We start from the raw sequence: 23,232 nt of genomic DNA, 5'->3' as shown, positions 1-23,232 counted from the left end.
CTTAACCTTTCATACACCTCCTGCAGTCAGAATAAATTATGAACATATTTCTACAACACCTGGATATATTTGTTTTTTATTTGAGTAACAGATAAAATACCAAGTAATACAATGTATTTACACTAGCTAGTCACATGATAAGAGTATCTTTCCATTATTATTCACTATTTCAAGTTACCAGGATTTGAGCAGAGGAATGATGTCTTGCTTAGTTACAAGCATGTAATGAATTAATGCATACATAACATACACATATTTAGTTACATAAGTCAATGTATTGATCTCATACCAACATTTATTGATCTCACAACATTGATAAGATGTGATGTTCTCTGATGTCCTTCTAATCCCTGTCTTCAGTTTCAGAGGAGTCTTCAGTCTTAATCTCAGTCTCTGGTTGTAAAAGTCTCTCTAGATCTGAGTTCTTTCCTGGTTCTGGTCCTTCACAGTCCTCTCCATCGGCTCCTGCTCGTTTCTCCTCAGGTTGCTTCTGATGAAGCTCTGAAGCCTGACTGTGGACGCTCCTGTGTTTCTTTAACTGATAAAACCAAGTGAACCTTTGGCCACAAACCGAGCACCTGCAGCTTTTCTCCCCTCTGTGGTGAGCCATGTGAATTTTCAGGTTACACTTATGTTTGAATTTCTTGCTGCACTCGGAGCAGCTAAACAGTCTCTCTCCTGTGTGAACCAACATGTGTGAGCTCAACTGTCCTTTCCGGAAAAACCTTTTACTGCAGAAGGAGCAGCTGAAGGGTTCCTCTCCAGTGTGAACCAACATGTGCATGGTCAGATGGCCCTTTTGATAGAATCTTTTATTGCACACGGAGCAGCTGAAAGGTTTCTCTCCTCTGTGGACAAACATGTGTGTGGTCTGATGTCCTTTCTGGTTAAATCTTTTACTGCACACAGAGCAGCCAAAGGGTTTCTCCTTTGTGTGCACTAAAATATGTGTACTCAGATGTCCTTTTTGATAAAATCTTTTACTGCAAACAGAGCAGCCAAAGGGTTTCTCCTCTACGTGATATGCCATGTGAAGTGACAGACTCGACTTCTGGCTGAATCTTTTACTGCACACAGAGCAGCTGTAGGGTTTCTCTCCCGTGTGGGTTCTCATGTGATTGGTCAGACGTGCCTTTTCGTTGAATGCTTTACTGCAGACAGAGCAGCTAAAAGGTTTGTATCCAGTGTGAACTAACATGTGTCTGGTCAGATTTCCCTTTTGGTTGAATGTTTTAGTGCACACAGAGCAGTCGAAAGTTTTTTCTCTGGTGTGAATTCTCATGTGTGTGGTCAGATCCTCTTGGTTTTTAAACGTTTGATCACATTCCAAACAGCTACACAAACTCTTATCTCCGGGGTTTCCTTCAGAGTTTAAAGCCGATGGGCGTCTTCTTACCTCTGTCCAAAAATCACTGTCCACACTGTCATCAGAGTGAGCACAGTCTTCGGTTTTGACCTCAATCTTTGGTTGTAAATGTATCTCTAAGTCTGAGTATCTGGCTGGTTCTGGTCCTCCACAGTCCTCTTCATCAGCTTCTCTTTTTATGTGTTCAGACTCTCCCTGATGAAGCTTTGAGGACCGAGGTTCCTCTTCATCATCTTCACTCTTCACAGGGACAGGAGTGAATGGGATCTTCATGGTATTTGCCTGACTGATAAAGACTTCCTCCTGTTCCTCCTTTATAAGAAGGGGCTCTGGGTCCTCTTGTTTTATGCTTCTTTGTACCCCTTCATGAACTGTCATATGCTGCTCAAGTCTTTCTGTTAAGTGGTCCTCACATCTTGAGTCACTGGATAGTCTCTCTCCTGTGTGCACGACTCCTTGGATCCTCATAAGGTGATTGTTGTCAAAGGTTTCATTGGACTTCATGCAGAAAAGACTCGTCCTGTTGGGGTCAAATGTTGCTGCACATGAGGAGACTTCATCACTTCTCAGAGAGTTTGAACTGGACCGACAGACACTGATCTCCTTCAGATCCACCCTGTTTTCAGTCTCAGGTCCGGAGGAGTCTTCAGTCTTAACCGCAGACTCTAGATGCATTTTTGGATCTAAGTCACTAATCGGCTCTGGTACTCCACAGTCCTCTCCACCAGCTCCTGTTCCTGCCTCTCTTGTCTCCTCAGTGTGATGAAGCCCTGAAGCATGAACTACAACACACTTGTGTCTTTTCAACTGTGAATGCCAAGAAAACCTTTGGTCACAAAGATTGCAGCTGAACGGTTTCTCGCCTCTGTGATGAGCCATGTGGTGTGTCAAATTAGACTTCAGGCTAAACCTTTTGTTACAGAGAGAGCAGCTGTAGGGTTTCTCTCCTGTGTGGATCCTCATGTGTTTGTTCAGGTTTCCTTTGTGGTTGAATCTTTTGCCGCAGTCGGAGCAGTGAAAGGGTTTCTCTCCTGTGTGAGTTCTCATGTGTTGGATCAGCTCTGGTTTATTTTTAAACGTTTTAACACACTCAGAGCAGCTGAAGGGTTTATTCCCGCCGTGATGTGCCATGTGAAAAGACAGTCTAGACTTTTGGTTGAATGTCTTACTGCAAACAGAGCAGCTGTAGAGTTTCTCTCGCGTGTGAACTGACATGTGTCGTGTCAGATGTCCTTTCTGGTTAAAGCTTTTACTACATACGGAGCAGCTGAAGGGCTTTCCTCCTCTGTGATGAACCATGTGGAGTGTCAGACTGGTCTCATGGCTAAATCTTTCATTGCAAACAGAGCAGCTGAAGGGTTTCTCTCTTGTGTGAATTCTCATGTGTTTGGTCAGATTACCTTTGCGATTAAATGTCTTCTCACACTCTGAGCAGGTGAAGGGTCTCTCTCTTCTATGAACGCACATGTGGGAGTTTAGATGTCCCTTCAGGTAAAACCTTTTACCACATTCAGAGCAGCAGAACGGTTTCTCCCCTGTATGAATCCTCATGTGTTTGGTCAGATTTGCAGAGTGGTTGAATCGTTTGGTGCAAACAGAGCAGCTGAAGGGTTTCTCTTGAGTGTGAATCAACATGTGTCTGTTCAGAATTTCTTTTAGGTTAAATTTTTTATCACATTCAGAGCAGCCGAAGCGTTTCTCTCCAGAATGAACCAACAGGTGTCTGTTAAGATTCCCTTCATGGTTAAATCTTTTACTGCAAACAGAGCAGCTGTAGGGTTTCTCTCCTGTGTGAATTCTTATGTGTGTGATCAGATGCTGTTTCTTACTGAAAGTCTTACCACACTCAGAACAAGTATGTGTAATCTTATTTGTCACTCGTGTCGTATATTCAGTGTTTTCAACAAAGTCTAAACCGTGGTTTTGTTCTCTGGACTCCATCCAATCATCACTGTCTTCAGTTTCAGCTTCAGAAGAATCTCCACTTTTGTCATCTGTCTTTGGTTCCAAATGTCCCTCTAGATCTGAGCTCCTTGCTGGTTCCTCTCCATCAGCTCCTGTTTCCACCTGCTCACTTTGTTTGTCGCGAAGCTGAGATGACTGAGGTTTTTCGTCATCATCTTCACTCTTCACAGAGACAGGAGTGAACAGGAACTTGGTGGTATCAGCCTCCTCTCCCTCCTGACTGCTCCACAGGTCCTCCTGTTCCTCTTTAATGTGGAGGTGCTCAGTGTCCTCCTGGTCCAGACTGGAGCTCCTCTCCTGCTCTTCAGGGGGAAGCTCTTCTTTAACCACCAACAGCTGCTGGACATCTGCAGAAAAAAGTGAAATACAGAAGACATCAAGCGAAACTGGGGGTTAAAAGTCCTAGTCATCTTTTAAGCAAGGCTTAGAATTCATTTTCAAAAAAAAGTCAGTCTCTGTGGAGGACCTGTGGTCTCTTGTTATCTGTGCACTGATCTGAGTGGGCGGGGATTCTATGATAATGACGTGTAACTCTGATTGGCTGCCTCAACGTAGTTTGACGGGGGGCGGGTGCACATCGCTGTAGGCCAATAGAGAGGCAGATTTGCTGGATCAGTGTACTCTGTGAGTGGACCATGGAGGCGGGGAAAGAGATACCTGTAGGAAACTTTCCGACTTGTACGATTCTACGGTTTTACGTGACACCAAGAGCCACTGAACTGTTGTACTTACACATGTAGACGTGGTCATTTATTTACTATTATCTCTGTTTGATATCATGAGGGCTGCAGTTGAAACATCTAAATATTATGGGTGCAACAATACGTGTATCTGTATCGAACCCTTCGATACAGTGGTCACGGTTCGGTACGCCCTATGAACTGAACAATACGCAATTTTATATTTATTTGATCAACTTCTGACGAGGCGCTCTGTGCTGAAAGTTCAGAGGATCTGCGCTCGACTCCTCCGGGCTGCATTGTCGAGTGCAGGTCCACTGAACTGCGCGCTCCTTCCACATTCATTCAGTCCAAGCTGGTCACGTTTGTTTTAACTGTGCTTCATATGGAAATCTATATTTCACCATACGACAGTCTGCTGGGTTCATATGTTCACGTATGTGTGTGTGAGCGTGTGCCCACACAAGAGGGAAGCACGAGTGTCCGCCGAACCCTGAAGGAGACGATCTTTAGTGCGCTATCAGTTTAAAACTGAACTACAACAGGCGGCATGTTTTGACTTTCTTTGACTGTGTGGAAGTTTGATATTTACACATCACAGGAGAAAAGCTGAAGAGTGATTTTAAAGGTAGTGATATTTTTAGCTATAGCTTTGATGTGCAGTCATATGATACCACATGTTCTAAGTATTTAAAGAGTATTACCTGATGAGAAATGTATTAAATAATTGCTCCTTGTGTGTCCAATAATTCAGAGTAATGGTGACCTTCAGGAGAACTTATACCAAGGTCAAAAATGTGCTGGTGTTGCTGCCCCAGCCAACCAACCATCTTCTAGATGGGGGCCCCTCAGGTAACCAGGAGATGCTCAGATGATCCTCATAATATACCTCTTTTCGACCAACGCGAACCTGGTTCTAGTTCCGGGCTGGTGATCATGCTGGTTCGGTGGTTCAACTTGCGAACCAACTCAGCACCGGTTTGCTTTTCCACCCACTCGAGCCTGTGGAAGAGCCACGTCATGACATCACTTCCACGTGACCGCTTTTCCCAGCAGCACTAGCGCAAACTTTCCCTCACAGCAATAACGATGGTGGACAACGTAGCATGCTTGCTGGCTTTTCGTAATCACATAGGGTCCAGAAGAGAACTTATCCTCTTATCTTATGATTATTTTTTCGCTGCAGGAAAATGGTGGAAACTCGTTTGGTTTGTCTTTTTGGTCACGGATACCTGGCCCCTTACAACTTGCCCCTGACGTAAGCGGTTCATGGTTCTCTGCTCTTGAACCTGTTTTCCTGTCTGGGAGCCGGTTCTTTCGCAGTTGAAAGACAAAAAACTGGTTCTCAGTTGAGCACCGGCTCCGAACCGGCCCTGAAACTGCCTCGGTGGAAAAGGGGTATATGAGGACTACAAAACTCTAGTCAGCCATGCAGCTAGGGGGGTAATTAGCTGACTCTTTCCAGTGTTAAACTCTGAGAACTCGGGCATGTTTCCCACAAAGTCCTGTTAGCCATTAGCCTTTAGTATCCCAGGCAGCCTCACTTAACCCTCGCTCAGGTCTGCCCGTCAACCCTCTCACTCCTCTTCTATCCACACCGTGTCTTTGCTGCACAGGTGATAGAGTCCAGTTCAGATTCTCCTCGCTATTCACCTTATTTTTGCTGAAGTAAAGCTATTCTGTACTTCTGCATTTTGTGCCTGACATCCGGTTCATAATGTCTGTCGTTGCGTAGCTTGACAAATATCTTCAAAAACGTCTTAAATTGAACATTTTCAAAGTTCAATTAAAAGCTGTAATGGTAACTCGTTGACACATCCGGGCAGTGTTAGAGCCTGGGAGGAGGACATGAAGAAGTGTCCTATAATTACTTACAAGGATAATTGAATTACTTTGTGCTGTCAGTTGATATGATGCATAACTTTGTACAGAGGCGTGCTAAATAACTGTGTTGATAGGTCAACTCAGCATATGATTCTGATCTGCCCTACTTTGACTCTGATCTGTCAGAGGCAAGTAATGAATGAGAGAATATTAGAAACGAACACGATGGTCTGTTACGGTTTTGACATTTAAGGTGGCCTAAATGACACACGACGGTAACTCCTGCAGAGTAACGTGAAAGAAAATAGTCCACCTTAAAATGTCCGCTACCTGTCAAATAGTGACCTTATGCCGTACACCAGCAACACAATGAATGTACTTTAGTCTAACTACTGTAGTAAAAACAAAAAGGCTGCAGAGCCTCCCTTATTTTAACTATCGCTGTTATCTCTACCTGAATGATCGGGACCCCTGACTGACACAGGTTTAACTGGGAGTTCAGTTTAACAAACCAGAAAGTGTTTATTGATGCAAGCGTTTGATTATTTTTTTAACCTCTAACTGAATTATATTGAATTAATCAATTTCCTCCACAAATGGTCACATAAATATTCACCAGAAAGCAGGAATTAAGTGTTATGCTATTCAGTATAAGGGGTTTGAATGGAGATGCTCTTCTATTTTCCTTGCCCCTCAAACAGCCTGAGGACACCACTGATACAGTCTATGGTTAAATCCAAGGGAGAGGTTCCGGTGGATGGTGGTGAGGCTTTCAGCAGTGTGTCTGCCCCCTGGTGGCTGGCTGCAGTTTAGGTAAAAAAAATCCGTCTCACCCATTCATTTGAATGGGGGAGCAGTCAAACTTTAAAAAATAAATACTCGTGGTACGAATGTTTCTCACATCCGTATGCTGTGGTGATATGTAGTTAGTATTTGACTGTTTTGTGTTCAAGGCCTCTTTTTTCTGAAAAGTTTATTTTTCATTAGTTATTAGAGTTTAAAAAACGAGGTTTTACTTCCTGGTTTCCTTTGATTCACAGCCGCCGTAGAACGAAACTTCAAAGGACACACAGCGTCTTATGACGCTACGCTGTAGGGCGGAGCTTATTACAGTGGCTTCACGGGCTCTCGCTGCACAATGGCGGCGCCCAGGCGAGGGATTTTTTGGCTTCAGAACTGTACAACGGGAAGAGGCGGAGCAACGCTGTCCATTTTTATTTACAGTCTATGGTTAAATCCTACATGAGCTCTCCCGCCTCCATGCATCTGTCTCATCTTCATTGATGATTTTTACCCCCGGTGTGCGTTAGTGACAAAGACACAACCGAGGGATGTCTGTTTACTATTTGAGGTTTGACGTTGTTGCTGTCATTTCCGTAAAAAGCTCAGCGTCTACAGCTTGATTTAATCCAGTTTGGTGAAACATCAGACACATTTAGTAAGTGTTGATCAACCCCTTGTTGAAAGATGCAGATGCATTTCAGAGTGCCGTGAACTGACTGACTGAGTGCGCCTTTCCTTGCAGGTGCATTCAAGGACTGTTGTAAATGTGCAATACAGTCCTTTCATGGCATTTTTCTGTGAATCAAGAGAATCAAAATACAGTCAGTGGCCATATCAAGAATTTTTTCTAAAAACAACTGTAATTTAGCATATTTACTTGCCCCTGAGATGTTATCCGAGGGAAAAAAATAAGAAAAAAATTGCAATTTTCACTGCAATTTTTTCAAAAAGCTGTTGCAATATCAGGCTTTTTGGGGCCGCAGCAATCACAAAAAAAACCTGTGAAATCCTGGAGGGACTGATATATAGTTCAGGATTAATGGAGCCTTCACAGATGTGTAAGCTACCCATGCCATGGATGTTGGCTTTTAAACTGTACGCGTTTTATTTAGGCCTGCAACTTACGATTATTTTTGGTGTCGACTAATCTGTCAATTATTTTTTTGATTAGTCGATTAGTCTAGATTACTTGGCTCAAGTAATTGAGGGGTGCATGATGAGCCTCTCCTCATCACAAACTCATCCACACGCCTTTGCTTAGCACAACTTAAATAGAAGGAACAAAACAGAGTATTGTTGTTATTGTATTATTTTACATTTTGAAGGCTATATATATATATATATATATATATCATGTTTTATAACAGTGCAGTAAGTTAAAACCAATTATCACTGATTTCTTACTGCATAAATAAATATCTTATTATATTAATAGTAATCTGCTTCAAAACAGACAAATTGGACAGATTTTTAATACTCAGAATGAACGCTAGTATTAACAGGAACAGAAAAGACATGTACATGTACCTGTACCGGCCGGCATGTGATTTTATCAAACAACAATAAGAATTAACAACAATAATGACGCGTCTACGGATTTTTGTAGTCGACGTGATCGATTATGTTGACTAATCGTTGCAGCCCTAGTTTTATCTTTACCCATACACGCTCGGCTTCTGAGATGGATAAAGTAGTGTGTGATCTGCACTCATACTGCACGTGTCATGTTAAATATGAATCTTCTCTTGTCATAGTGTCTACAGTTCTCTGCAGTTTCTTTCAGCAAGCACTCTTAGTTTGATACCTGGCCTACCTGAGGTTCACCTGTTTTGAAAACCAGCTTTCTCGTCTTTGAAAATCTTAATGTTGTGACCACTCTCATCCTGCTGATGTTGCGTTAGCCTGCAGAAGTGAACACCGACATTATGAGTGCACGATCCAATCTGTAGGATATAATTAAATCACGCTTAACATCTCTTCCTCTTCTCTACTCAGTTTCCCTCCTTAGAGCTCTCGAGAACAAATTCATCTTCACCATAATCTAGTCTTCATTTTAAGGGGGCATTCTTAGTAAACATCAGTGCTTAATGAACTTTCTAAAAGCTGCTCTTAGTACTCGCTTGGTAAACACGGACACAGTACACCAGATGATGGTCTTCAGGAGCTAGCTGCGGCTAACACGCTCTGTAGGTCTCTGAGGGTCAAACCAACCTGGTCTCTGCGGGTTCAGGTCCTGGAGTCCGGACATGTTCCACACTTCCCACACTCAGAGAAGAATGGAAAAGTAAAGGTTGATGTTTTTATACTCTGACTCTGCTGCTTCGCAACGTTAGCACATCCTGCTAACTGCACTCTACCGTACACGTGACCCGGATATGAAGCACTGCTGCGTACTTATCTGGTTTTCAAAATAAAAGCATGTCATGCACGTGCCAATGATTTTTTAAGGTATAAAAAATCAACTGTATCACAAAGTGGACGTTTTTTAAAAAAAAAAAATGATTCACTCAAAGAACTAATTTGCGGAGCCAATAAAGTCCTAAAAATATATGAATATATTATAATATATTATATTATATTATATTATATTATATTATATTATATTATATTATATTATATTATATTATTTTATACATTTATTCACTTGAGGGACATCCAAAGGGCAGTTTGTGCATTCAATCCAACAAAGATTCATTTGTATGTATTTTCCACTGAAAAACCACCAGAGAAGGAAATTGTAATGTTTTATCTACTACATCAAAGGGTCACTTCAGTGCAGTTTCTTCCTGACATAAGTTCCCCACTTAGTTGATAATCGGGGGGCAAATAAAACAGGCGCACACTCTGAGGCAAGCATCCAACAGGGAAATGAGCATATTGTAATCAACCTAAAACAGTCGAACATGTACAAATCGATTGCATATAATTTACTATCATGAGGGATTACTTTTTCAATTTTTAAAGAGGTCATAGCATTATAAAATATTTCATAAGATAGGTTATTAGGGAAAGCAGCAGGGAGAAACTTCAAGAGGATTATTCAGTTCATAATAGCAATAGCGGTAGCAATTTTATCTATAAAGCACATTTCATTACAGGTAAACTCAATGTGCTTTACATGGAGAATTAAAGACATACTTATTATTTTTTTCTTAATAAAATAAAAAAAAAACAGAAAAATAATAGATTAACCCAACATACATCAGAAAGCAATCAAACAAACAGCAAGTGTTACTGTACATGCAGCCAGTCACATCAGTCATCATATCATTCATATGCTTGAGAAAATAAAATATGTTTTGAGGTTGTTGTTTTTTTAAAGTGGAGACAGTAGTGAGTGACCTTAATATGGACTCATATTAATGGACTCATAACAGTCACCTGCTTAGTTTAAAGCTGATTCTGATTCTGATTAAATATTGTAGTGGATTAGTTTAAATACTGTAGAGGATTAGTTTAAATACTGTAGTGGATTAGTTTAAATACTGTAGTGGATTAGTTTAAATAATGTTGTGGATTAGTTTAAATACTGTAGTGGATTAGTTTAAATAATGTTGTGGATTAATTTAAATAATGTACTGGATTAGTTTAAATAATGTTCTGGATTAGTTTAAATAATGTAGTGGATTAGTTTAAATAATGTTCTGGATTAGTTTAAATAATGTAGTGGATTAGTTTAAATAATGTTCTGGATTAGTTTAAATAATGTAGTGGATTAGTTTAAATAATGTTCTGGATTAGTTTAAATAATGTAGTGGATTAGTTTAAATAATTTTCTGGATTAGTTTAAATAATGTAGTGGATTAGTTTAAATAATGTTCTGGATTAGTTTAAATAATGTAGTGGATTAGTTTAAATAATGTTGTGGATTAGTTTAAATAATGTAGTGGATTAGTTTAAATAATGTTCTGGATTAGTTTAAATACTGTAGTGGATTAGTTTAAATAATGTTGTGGATTAGTTTAAATAATGTAGTGGATTAGTTTAAATAATGTTCTGGATTAGTTTAAATAATGTAGTGGATTAGTTTAAATAATTTTCTGGATTAGTTTAAATAATGTAGTGGATTAGTTTAAATAATGTTCTGGATTAGTTTAAATACTGTAGTGGATTAGTTTAAATAATGTTCTGGATTAGTTTAAATACTGTAGTGGATTAGTTTAAATAATGTTCTGGATTAGTTTAAATACTGTAGTGGATTAGTTTAAATACTGTGGTGGATTAGTTTAAATAATGTTGTGGATTAGTTTAAATAATGTAGTGGATTAGTTTAAATAATGTTCTGGATTAGTTTAAATACTGTAGTGGATTAGTTTAAATACTGTGGTGGATTAGTTTAAATAATGTTGTGGATTAGTTTAAATAATGTAGTGGATTAGTTTAAATAATGTTCTGGATTAGTTTAAATACTGTAGTGGATTAGTTTAAATACTGGAGTGGATTAGTTTAAATAATGTTGTGGATTAGTTTAAATACTTTTTTGGATACTGTAGTGGATTAGTTTAAATACTGTAGTGGATTAGTTTAAATACTGTAGTTTTTTCAATTATTTTTTCAAATATTTTTTTATTTGGTTTACTTTATTTGTTTTGTTTGTCTTTTGATTTAATGTAATCATTCATTAATTTCTACTGCCTAAAATCTCCTGTTCTACACTCCAGTCCAGTTGGTGGCGGTAATGCGCAAAGAAGAAAAATAAAAAGAAGGAGAAGAATTGCACCCACACTCCGTCGCAGTAGGTGGCGCTGTTGCTTCGGCGCTCCTCCTCATGAGCCCGGAGCCGGACATGCGCAGAAGAAGACTTGCCGGAGTGCCCGGGAAACTGAAGCGGTTTGTTTACATCGAGCTGAAGTGAGCTCGATGTTTGACATTCACTGGTCTCTGCTGCTGAAAACTCCAGAAGCTCTGTCCGGAGGTGTAATGCTCGTGTGTTTGTGAACTACCAGGTGAGCTGTGTTTTCTGTCGATGTAAGAAAAAGGAACAGTTAGTGTTTGTTTGTCTCGACGTGCTGCTCCACCAGGTGTCCTAATCAATGATTAAAACGTTTAATGATGTTATCATGTGATTTAACCTGTGGATGTGATTCTTATCCTAAAGCAACACTTTAATATGACTAAAATATGTCTTTATGGGACTTAAATGTCTTAAATAACTCGTTTATATCCTGCTGTAGTGTTCCCTTTTATTTTTACTCGGAAGAAAACATTTGAAATGTTATTTTTATCATTACTATCAGGCTCTAATGATAAAACTACTGATGAAATAATAAAACTGTGGTAAATGAATAGATGAATGAATGAATGAATGAGTGAGTGAGGAGCTGCTGTGGGTTGTATAATTGTGTGTGAGAGATTTAATTATATAAACATACAACATATGTAGGGTTAATTCAGGGGTTCCCAAAGTGTCGGTCGGGCGAAACCCAAATGGGGGGTCGTGTTTTATTTTTTAATTAATCCAAAAATATTTACTATTATTATTATTATTATTATTATTTGTTTTAGTTTATTTCCCTTGTTTTCTTATGTTTATCTTGTACTGTTAATTATTATTCTTATTATTAGTTTATTATTATCACTGTTTTTGTATTAATTTTTTTTCTTTTCTTTCTTGGTTTTGTATTATATATAATTTATTAACTTGTGAACAAAATACTGAAAAAATCCAATATAAAAAGTTGAATGACAAAAGTGATCTAAAAATAGTACATTTTATTCATTTATAGTAAATATTGGCAAAAAATAGTAGCTTCACTTGAAATAAAACCTTGAAAATAGAAAATGTAATGATTTTTCTGCCTTTCTTTGTTGTCAGATGACTCCTAAGTTTAGGTTTAGTGAGGAGTTGCTGATCAAAAGCCTCAGTAGCAGCAGGTTAATTCATAAAGGAACAGGAAACACAGACACATGCTCATATAGGTAGGGTCATGTTCTGCAGACCAGCTAAATGAAGACACATTAAATCACTTTGAGAGACAGTGGGGGTCACAAGTCTTTGGCATCTATATTTTGGGGGTCGCGGGCTGAAAAGTTTAGGAACCCCTTGGTTAGTTAAAGTCATCTCAGCCCACAGTAACTATTCTGATAAAAGTCTCATAAGTTTAAATGTATTGGTGTTTGCATTGACGTTAACATGACCTAAGTCCACCTAGACTTCAAACTCTGACCCACATTGTTGATTCGTGTTTTCCAGGTGTGCACCATGTTAATTAGTCCAGAACAGGAGGCTCTGATTGGCCGAGTGTTTGACGCCTACCTGACAGAGCATCACCATGACGACATTCTCCAGCTCTTCTCAGACGCTGAAGAAGAGACCCGACACTCTGTTGTTGTCAACGCCATGACGCTGTTTGAAGCCAATATGGAGGTGAGGCCAACACATCTCAAAGTCCTGATTTAATTCATACAGATTTAAACGAGCTAATAGCTAATCCCTGTCCCTGTCGAAATAAACAAATAAATACCAAGCGGCAACCTCCCGTCTAAAAATATGAGGCCAATGCAGAAGTGCTAAAAACTGCAGTTCATTGAGGATCCACTTGAGGCTGGCTCAAGAAGTAGAGGAAACCACATACACACAATGTTACAATGTCATTTAGCAGACGCTTTTATCCAAAGCGACGTACATACAAGAATAAGAACAACACAAACAAAGATCTAGACAAGAGGAAACAAGATCAGTAAGAGTAACAAAGTGCTTCAAGTCAATTTAGGTGCAGGTACTGCCAAGCAGTGTAAAGGCAATGCACAAAAATAAGTAAGGTTGTGTTTTTGGGGTTTTTTTTCAAAATAAGGAACATCTACAATGAAGCAACCAAACAATTAAAGACCTTCCATTATCATCATCAACAATTAACATCACCAAACTAATGACCAAAGTACCAAGTGCTGGGTCACTCAAGAGCTGAACACAGATTCCCAGAGTAGAGCAGGACAGTGCGAGTCAACTGTAGCTGGAAGACATGATCTGCCACTGGGGACAACAGTGGAGAACAGTCTAGCTAAGTGCATAGTGCTTCCTAAAGAGCTGGGTCTTTAGCTGTCTTTTGAAAGTAGAGAGATCGAATGGAGTTAGCCAATTCATTCCACCATTTAGGGGCAACAGAAGAGAAGAGTCAAGCTAGTGATTTTGATTTTGAGGCCTTGTGTGCTGGAAGCACTAGGCGCTTTTCAGAGGCTGAGCGTAGCGGGCGAGAAGGGCAGTAGACCTGGACGAGGGGTTCCAGGTAAACTGGAGCAGTTTTGGTGACTGCTTTGTAAGTCATGATTAGAGTTTTGTATCTGATGCGAGCTGCAACTGGAAGCCAGTGTAGCGAAATGAGCACACCAATTCATAAAAGCTGATCTTTGCAGCAGAAATAAACATGTTTACAGCCTGGTACAAAAGACAAGTGGAGCCTGGAGAGCTCAATTCTTGATCAGCGCACACTGTACGGGGGGTGAATTTTTTTCTAACGCGGCAATTTTGAAGATATTAAGATTACAAGTTTTCCATTATGAGAGGCACAGCTGACTTGATTGACAGGCGGGAACACTGTAGCTGTTGGCTAAGAGGCTCAAAGCCCGCCTCTTTACCTCACACTAGCTTGACAGCAGTTAGGTTGAGTTCAACATTTCCAATATGGCTGCCGCCGCCAACAGTTGGCCTCAAAACAGCACTTCAAAAGCAGATGGGTGACGTCCAAACACTACGTCCATTATTTATACAGTCTATGATAAATACAAATGAATAAGTAAGGGATAATGTATGTTTAGCAGGTTGGTATGAGAAAAAAAATCCCAGACAGGGTGAGACAAGTGTGCAAGAGAGCCGGGTAGTAATACCTTATAGTGAAGTAAAAGTTCTTGTTACTAGACCAGTGTGTTTTTATTTTTTACCTTGACATGTTTCAACAACAAACTTCCTGCAGAAAAACTCTCTTACTTTAAAATTACATCAGTTAAAAAAGGCAACAGAACGTTTTGTTGCAATTGTACAAAAGATAATTAAGTATAAATTAAATTATTAATTAAAAATGAAGGTGCAATATATTTTTTATTCTGACTTTAATCTCAGAATTCAGCCTTTTTTTTCAGAATTAAAAAATAATATTGCACCTTTAATTAATTTTTTTGCCTAATCCTCGTCTGTACAATTGTTACAACCCTCATTATTATCATAGTTTTATGAATAACAATTAGACCAAAGAGTGGCTCAGGCTGTCTGTGGGCTAACTGTGTTGTTGTATCCTTATTACTCACACAGGAAATCTCCCATATGACCAAATTAAGATGCTGGATAAATCAAACCTGTCCTCCTGACCCTGAACCATGAGTATCATCTTTATCCCTCACTGCATCTCTCCTGTGTGTGTTTCCAGGTCGGGGACTATTTTAACGCCTACCCCCACGAAGTGCTGGCTATATTCAATAAGGTGCTACACAAGACGGCGCTACAGTTATCAGAGAAGGCGTCCCTGAAGCAGAGACTGAGACACGCTCCTCATGCCCGCATCACAGGTAACACCTTCATCTGATAATGACCATGCTTAGGTGTTAAAGGTGACATATCATGCAAAATGGACTTTTTAATGGTTCTTTACCTGAAATATGTGTCCCTGGCATGTCTACAAACCCCCAGAGAATTAAAAAAATCCATTCTGCCCCTGTTTTGATTTCTCCACCTTTCTGTAAATGTGTGTGAAACGAGCCGTTTCAGACTTCCGTGTTTTTGTTACATAACAACAATATCCGGTCTGTCACGGAGTCAGAGCTCGGAGCTTGTTCAGCCCATAGACTGTATAAAATAATACTGAATCCCTCCCCCGTTTTTCATTACCTGCACAAATGTGTGCTAACAAGGAGCTTAGGAGGGAGGCATGCTAGTTGTAGGCTGTCTTAATAAACACAAAGGTCGGTTTTACTCCCCACGTCTGCAGATTTGAAGATATAGTGGATGATTTTTATTTGTCATGGATAAGTGCTAGCGCTAATTAGCATAGCCACATAGCTATATGTTCATAGCTGTAGCTGTAGCTGTAGCTGTGTACCAAGACACACGTCGACATACTGACAAATAAAACAACAAGAAACACTAAATCTGTGACCAATCCTTCATAAAAGATCCTGCTGCCTTTCTGGCAGAGGTCGGTTTTATTCCCCACGTCTGCAGATTTGAAGATCTAGTGGATGATTTTTATTTATCATGGATAAGTGCTAGCGCTAGTTAGCATAGCCACATAGCTACATGTTCGTAGCTGTGTACCAAGACACACGTCGACATACTGATAAATAAAACAACAAGAAACACTAAATCTATGACCAATCCTTCAGAAAGGTCCTGCTACAAGCGCCTCTCCGTCAGGGTTAGATTCAGAGGGTTGAAGTAACGCGATCTCTGAGCAGCCGTGTATATTCAGCCAACATGTAAACATTAGATCAACGTGCTGGAGAGCCGAGGCACATCCACTTCCGGAGGGGGCGTGGTCAGAGGGAAAACGGAGTGTTCTGATGAGGAATGAAGAAGAGGACTTTTTCAGGCATGCCAAAATCTGATTTCAAAGTGGTTTTTTGAGCATAAACTTTAAAGACATGTTTTGGGGACCCCTTAGACCAATATATATTGATGAAAAAAGCGTGATATGTCCCCTTTTAAAGGGATATTTCAGTGTTTTTGAAGTGGGGTTGTATGAGTTTTTTGTCACTAGTAATTGTACAATCCGGAATGGATGCGTTTTAGCTCAGCTGCTTTAATGAAAAGCTGCAGCGAGACACAGCACACAAGCTTGGCTACAGATTTCAGCAGATGGGGCCGATTCTGTCACGTAATTTAGACTTTTTGCGCTGCAGGTGGATGAGCATGTCTGAGTTGTGTCTGCAAATAGTAAAAAAAAAACAGACTTTCTGGAAGCAAAGTGAAGTGCTGAAAAAAACACAAGTAGAGTGTTCCCTTAAACTGAGTGAGCGCTCGGGTTTGAGTCTTTTGATATCAGCTAAACTACGTGGCAGGACTGACCACGTCTGCAGAGAACGGTAGCCTAGCTTGCATTCTGTTCCCCTGCAGGTTGTCATTGAAGGTTCCGTTGTAGCTTGCACACTTACTAGTCACATGTAACTCATATATCCAACCTGGTCTCCAAACTTAGGGTGAAACTAGGTTTCCTGTACAGGAATAAATCCTGTTTCTCCCTCAGAGCGAGGAAACTTTTAGTGTCTGCAACATTCTTGCCTCTTATTGATTATGGTGATGTCTTGTACTTGGGAGCCTCGGCTAAATGTTTGTTGTCTTTAAATAGTGTATATCACTGCGCGCTGAGGTTTGTCACTGGTTGCAAACGCCTCACTCACCACTGTGAGCTTTATGTCAGAGCCGACTGGCCATCCCTGAGTGTGCGCAGGCAAACACATTGGCTTCATCTAATTTACAAATGTCTACTTGGCTTGGTCCCAATGTATTTATGTGTTTATCTTCAGATATCAGGAAGTCGCTATGCCTTGCGCTCCTGCGACACCTTGCGGATGTGTGTTCCCCGTGTTCGGACAGAGTTTGGTAAGAGAGCGTTCAGTTTTGCTGCTCCTACTGCTTGGAATAAACTCCAGAAGGACTTGAATCTGTCGGATCTCATCTCTCTGGACACCTTTAAGTCTATCTTAAATGAAAGAAAGACCCCAGAACAGTGCCTGTGTTTTTAAAATGCTGTTTTATAATCACAAACTGCACTTAACTTGAAAATAAGTTGCACTTTTAAATTATTATTGTTTGCTTCTACATACTGTCTGCATATATGTTCCATGTTGTTGAGTTGTGCCATTTATTCTGACGTGTGCTGCTGACCTCTTGGCCAGGTCGCCCTTGAAAAAAGGGCTTGATCTCAATGGGACTTATCTGGTTAAATAAAGGTTAAATAAAAATAAATAAAAATAAAACCCCACTTCAAAACCACTGAGATATCCCCTTCAAGCATATTCACAGGTTCATTATGAGGATCTATGGTGACAGAGAATAACTCTCTCAATGTTAATAATGATGTTTGTTTCAGTTCAGTGATGTAGTCTGTCGTCTACTTTGCTTGCTTCAAAAGACTTGTTCACAATAGCTTTGATTCTTTTTTTAAATATTTGAAGAGTTTTACAAACGAGAAGTTTAACAAGAACATGTGAATGATGCTTTGAAATTATCTCAAACAAGCGTTCCCCCTTGTTACCACAGTGTAAAGGCGTTTTTCGACCGCAGGAACTTTACCCTGGAACTATGTGCGTTTCGAAATTTAGTTCAGGGGTAGTTAATCTCCCCCTGAAAAGCCCCTGCTAGGGGGGTAGTACTTTTCAAAGGTCCCGGGACCTTCAGGGGGCAGGGCCTGCAATGCTGAACGTGTCTGATTGGTAGATTAACCGCAGTGTTTTTAATCTGCCCGCCGTCCACAACAACATCACACACATCTGTGATTCTCTTGATTTCTCTTTCTTTCATTAGTTTTTATTTGTTCTATCTGTTTTGTATGTGTGTGTACTTTTCAAAAGAAGAAGCTGTGATTCTCTTGATTTAGCAGCTTGGAACAGTAGTCTTCTCTTCTTCGGTGTTACGATTTTAAAAGTGACCCTGTAAACTGGAGACCTTCAGCTGAACGTGTCAGTGTTTGTGGAGTTTACACAGCTGTTGAAACACAGAGGGAGTTCCTGGGAATGCAAACTAGTTTAGTTTTTATTAAGATTTCAAAATATCCTCATCAGATATTTAATGATCGTCTAAAGATGTTTATGAGGGATGCATCCGGCTGAAAGTCTCCAGTTAACAGGGTCGCTGTTTAAACCAAAACACTGGCCGATCTCTGCCACGGCTTTTTGAGTTCAAAAGGATTTTAAAGCCGTGTTGAAACGTCTTTGCTACTCGCGCTTATCTCCTCTCACGTGTTGATTCAGTGAATCCATCTGTGATGAAATGTAGCACCATCTAAATTTAGACCCTAGTTCCACTGGTCGAAACGCACGTAGTTCAGGAGTAAAGTCCCTCCGGTCGAAATGCCCCTTGTATATCACAAACACTGAAAGCTGTATATTCTTGCACATCCTAGGCTGAGGGTCGTGGAGAAAACGGGAACGTCTCCTAAACGTGACATGAAAGTGCCAGAAACCTTTTAATGAGCAGTGTTTAAAACATCCCTGTCCCCTGAGTCTTACTGCAGCTGCTTTAACGGGAGGCTTTCAGGACTCGGGGAGTCACATTGTTTTAGAGATCGTGGGTTAGTCGGTGTAATGAAAAGTCTCACAGTATTTTAACCTCTGCTTTTTTAAAAATGTTGTGTGTTTATGGACCTTCCTCTGACCTTAGGTCTGCCGGTGTGTCCAGAGCTGACCAGAGACACCATTCCCCGATCCAGAGATGTCGGACACTTCCTATCTGTCACCGGCACGGTCATACGTGCCAGCGTTGCCAAGGTAACACATGCTCAGTTTGCTGAAATTGAACTAAATTGACCTCTTGACTTAGAAATACTCGAAATAAATAAATACAATGGATTAAAGTAAGAAAAGAGGGATTCTTCAACATCATAATGACTGATTGGCTGATCTATTTATTCATATTTTTAAAATCTAAGATGTCAACAGCAGGCGGGGGAGCTGGACTGAGATCATAGTGCTTTCCAAAACTACACCGGTGTTCTGGTTTATGGGGTGTCCCTGTTAGCTGCCGCCACTCAGCTGAGTGGGTCAGTGGTTGTTCTAGCTGCAACAGCTGATAAAATGTCACTTTCCATTACAGTGTCACAATCATATCATCAGATGTGTCTTTGATGAATACTAAAACAAAGAGACAGATGACAGAGCTCTCTCTGTTGTTGTTGCTATGATAGCCACAGATGCATCAGTTGAATGTCACCACTTAACAGGGTAACTCTTTGAACCAAAACACCGGCATGCATGTCTCCGTCTCTTCATTCCTACATCTGCAAAGGCTGAGAGGATTACTCTCAGCTGCTGGAAATCTAGTCTGTAGACTAAGGTTTTTACAAAGCGGCAACCTCCAGCCGGGAGAATTGAAGCCAATGCGGAAGTGTTAAAAACTGAAGTTCATCGAGTGTCCACTTGAGGCTGGCTCCGGAAGTACCTGATACCACTTACACACCCATTCAAAGAGGGGTGAATTTTTTCATAACACGTCAGTTTCAAAGATATTTAGATTACAAGTTTTACATAACGAGAGGCACAGCTGACTTGACTGACAGGCAGGAACACTGTAGCTGTTAGTGAGGAGGCTAAAGGCCCGCCTCTTTGCATCACACTCGCTCGACAGAAGTTAGGTTGAGTTCAACATTTTCAATATGGCTGCCGCTGCCGATTGGCTTCAAAACAGCGCTTCAAAAACAGATGGTTGACGTCACAGATAAGACGTCTATCATTTATAGTCTATGTCAGGGGTTCCCAAAGTGGGGGTTGGAACCCCTGGGGGGTCGTGAGACACAAATGGGGGGTCGTGAGATGTCTTCCAGAATGTTTTTATTTTTTTAAATTATCTAAAAATATTACATTTTACCCATTATAGTAAAAAAATATCGACAAAAATAGTAACTAAAGTTGAAATAAAACCTTGAAAATAGAAAATGTAATGAGTTTTCTGCCTTTCTTTGTTGCCAGATGACTCCTAAGTTTAGTGTTAGTGAACAGTTCATTATCTAAAGCATCAGTAGCAGCAGGTTAATTCATAACAGCACAGGAAACACAGACACATGCTCATATAGGTAGGGTCATTTTCTGCAGACCAGCTAAATGAAGCCACATTAAATCACTTTGAGAGACAGTGGGGGTCACGAGTCTTTGGCACCTATATTTTGGGGGTTGCAGGCTGAAAAGTTTAGGAACCCCTGGTCTATGTGATAGCCACGAACGTATCGGTTGAATGTCACCAGTTAACAGGGTAACTCTTTGAACCAAAACACCGGCATGCATGTCTCTGTCTCTTCATTCCTACGTTTGCAAAGGCTGAGAGGATTACTCTCAGCTGCTGGAAATCTAGTCTGTAGACTAAGGTTTTTATCAGAGCGTAATGGCGTATTGATTTCATGTATGTTTTAGTATTCTCAATGTTACTTTTTAAAGTTTTATTCAGTTATTTGTGTTCGTAATGCACGCTGCCAGATATTTCAGCAGCATCTAAAATACACCTGACAGCTGCGAACTACCCGTACAGGAACATCTCATTCTCAACCACGTGGACATATCAGCAAAACAAACATGGCGCTGGTAATGAAAACCTCTTAATTAACAGTCACATCTGCATACCTTCATCCTTTGCTTCTTCTTCTTACACTGTAGCGCTGACAGGCTGACGCTCAACAGAGCAGAGGACATGTTTAACATTTGCTGTCACCCTTCTCCCTTTCCTTGAGATGAGGCCGACACGGCATGTCAGCAGCCGGACGCTGGTATTTAATAGTGCTAAGCCAGTAATAAGCCACAGACATCAAACATCACAGATGCAGGAATCAGAAACCAGGGTACATTATTTATCTTGTACACAGGGATCAGAATAAGCAGATTTCTCTGTGTGTATTTAAATACTACATCCTCATTAATATTAATATTAATAATAATAATGTATTTATACAGCACCTTTCAAAACAGGTTTACAAAGTGCTTTACATAGCGAGTAGAAACACAAAAGCACATGACAACTAAAATGAGTTGAGTAAAAGACAATAATAAAACCATGCAGAAATTAAAAAGTCAGGGATGAAATAAGAAATAAAAGCACATTTAAAGTGTGTTTTTAAAAGAGGACAAGGATGTGGCCTGCCTGATCTCCTCCGGCACTTCATTCCAGAGTGAAGTGCTAAGGCCCGGGGACCTCTGGTTTTTAACTTCACTCTAGGAAGTTCCAAGAGGGACCTGCTGGAGGATCTCCGGCAGCAGTTTGGGACATATTTTTAGACACTCACTTATGTACTCAGGGGCCAGTCCATTTATTGCTTTAAAAGTGAGAGTTAAAATCTTAAAATCAATTCTAAAACCCACAGAAGAGAGGCTAAAATGGGTGTGATATGTTCCCTTGGTGTGTGTGAGGAGTCTGGCAGTGATGTTTGGATTAACTGGAGTTTTGAGAGGTTGTGTTTGCTTAGGCAGGTGTAGAGTGAGTTACAATAATCTAATCAGGAAGTGATGAATGCATGGATGACAATTTCTAGGTTATGGTGTGAAAGGAAGGGCCTGCTCTGAGAGATTTTAGCGTAGCTGATAGAAACAAGACTGGACTGTGGTTTTGATATGTTGGTTGAAGTTAAGGTCTTTTATCAAAGGTGATGCCAAGATTCTTGCGGTAGGGGGTGACAGGAGAACCAAGCTGAAGTGAGGAGAGAATCTGTGATGATTATGATCAAAGCGGGGATAAGGCTCATACCCGGGATACTCAAGTCCATGTTGATGAACTCAATGATGGGGAAACCTTGATGGACAGTTGAAAGACCTGTGTTTAAACAGTCACACATGATTCACGTTCATTTATCTTATTCACACAGCAGATTCTGAACACATTAGATTCTGGTGGTGTTGAAACGTTTCACTTTGAGCAGGAGGAAATGTAATAGAAGTACTTCTCTGCCTCTCACAGGTGCTGGAATATGAGCGGGACTACATGTGCAACAAGTGCCGCCATGTGTTCACGGTCCAGGCTGACTTTGATCAGCACTACAATTTCGTCCCTCCTGTGTCCTGTCCGAACCCTGATGCCTGTAACTCCTTTAAATTCACCTGTCTGTCTGACGGATCTGAGCTCAGTGTCTGCAGAGACTACCAGGAGATCAAGATTCAAGAGCAGGTAAGGCATCCATACATGTCACGGCCAAATTCCACCAGATCCGTGTCCGGTCCGTCTCTGATCCCTCACAGCACCGGATCTGATAGGTTTCTATTCTAGTCAATGTGTTAACTTCCACTGGATCCACTCCGTTGCGTTCCAGCTGCGTCTCTGATCCAGCAGGTCGGAGCTCTCCGGATCACATACACAAGACTTCTATTTCTGCCGGATGCCGGAGCACGGTGCATCAATCTCAACAGAGCAGATGGAGCGAGACAGGAAGTCAGGCACCAAAACAAAATGAAAACATCTGATTAATTTTCAGAATCAAACACTCTGTGTTATCACCAGATCGTATTTCACTTAACTACAACAACAAACCGTCATGATGAGCAGAGCCAGGCCTGGAGTCAACAGGTCAGAGGTTTTCAGAGGACCAGAAAGACAACATGGATGAGGAGAGGAGGAGGAGAATCCTTGATTCAGGAATTACTGCAGGAAAACCTCGGTCACATGACTCTGGCAGTCCTGCTCCGTGCTGCGTTCCGAATACACACAACCAGTAGGTGTTGACGAACGAGAGAGCATAGAGCCAGGTCGGAGATGGACCGGAGATGGACCAGACACGGATCTGGTGGAAGTCCCTTGTCCGTCTCTTCTAACTGATCACTGTAATGTAAATGTGTCCCAGATGATACAGAACAAGGACTGTCCTCCCTCAGGTGCAGAGGCTGTCAGTGGGCAGTATTCCTCGGTCCATGGTGGTGGTTCTGGAGGATGATCTAGTCGACATTTGTAAATCCGGTAAGAACTGTTTACCAAAATATCTGTACCCTTTCCTAAAAACG

At 40.7% G+C, this 23,232-nt stretch overlaps 2 protein-coding genes across 2 annotated transcripts in view; one reads left to right on the top strand and one right to left on the bottom strand.

Annotated features, from left to right (window-relative positions):
- Positions 1 to 47: 47 nt before the first annotated feature.
- On the bottom strand, positions 48 to 9,006 carry LOC117824391 (zinc finger protein 665-like). The gene is made up of 2 exons (XM_034699861.1): positions 8,830 to 9,006; positions 48 to 3,678 (listed from the first exon to the last, which is right to left on the bottom strand). Exons 1-2 carry the CDS (start codon positions 8,864 to 8,866, stop codon positions 344 to 346), a joined length of 3,372 nt encoding a protein of 1,123 aa, XP_034555752.1. The 5' UTR covers positions 8,867 to 9,006; the 3' UTR covers positions 48 to 343.
- Positions 9,007 to 11,385: 2,379 nt separating this feature from the next.
- mcm9 (minichromosome maintenance 9 homologous recombination repair factor) overlaps positions 11,386 to 23,232 on the top strand; it is a 28,888-nt gene continuing 17,041 nt past the window's right edge. The window contains exons 1-6 of the mRNA XM_034699378.1: positions 11,386 to 11,564; positions 12,812 to 12,985; positions 14,979 to 15,117; positions 18,926 to 19,032; positions 22,199 to 22,405; positions 23,107 to 23,188. Coding sequence (XP_034555269.1) covers positions 12,821 to 12,985; positions 14,979 to 15,117; positions 18,926 to 19,032; positions 22,199 to 22,405; positions 23,107 to 23,188 — 700 coding nt within the window. The 5' untranslated portion in view covers positions 11,386 to 11,564; positions 12,812 to 12,820. The remainder of the gene's footprint in view (positions 11,565 to 12,811; positions 12,986 to 14,978; positions 15,118 to 18,925; positions 19,033 to 22,198; positions 22,406 to 23,106; positions 23,189 to 23,232) is intronic.

This window comes from Notolabrus celidotus, chromosome 13 (genome assembly GCF_009762535.1).
Source record: "Notolabrus celidotus isolate fNotCel1 chromosome 13, fNotCel1.pri, whole genome shotgun sequence".
In the NCBI taxonomy this organism is placed as follows: Eukaryota; Metazoa; Chordata; class Actinopteri; order Labriformes; family Labridae; genus Notolabrus; species Notolabrus celidotus.
This window is presented reverse-complemented; position numbering and strand designations above follow the sequence as displayed.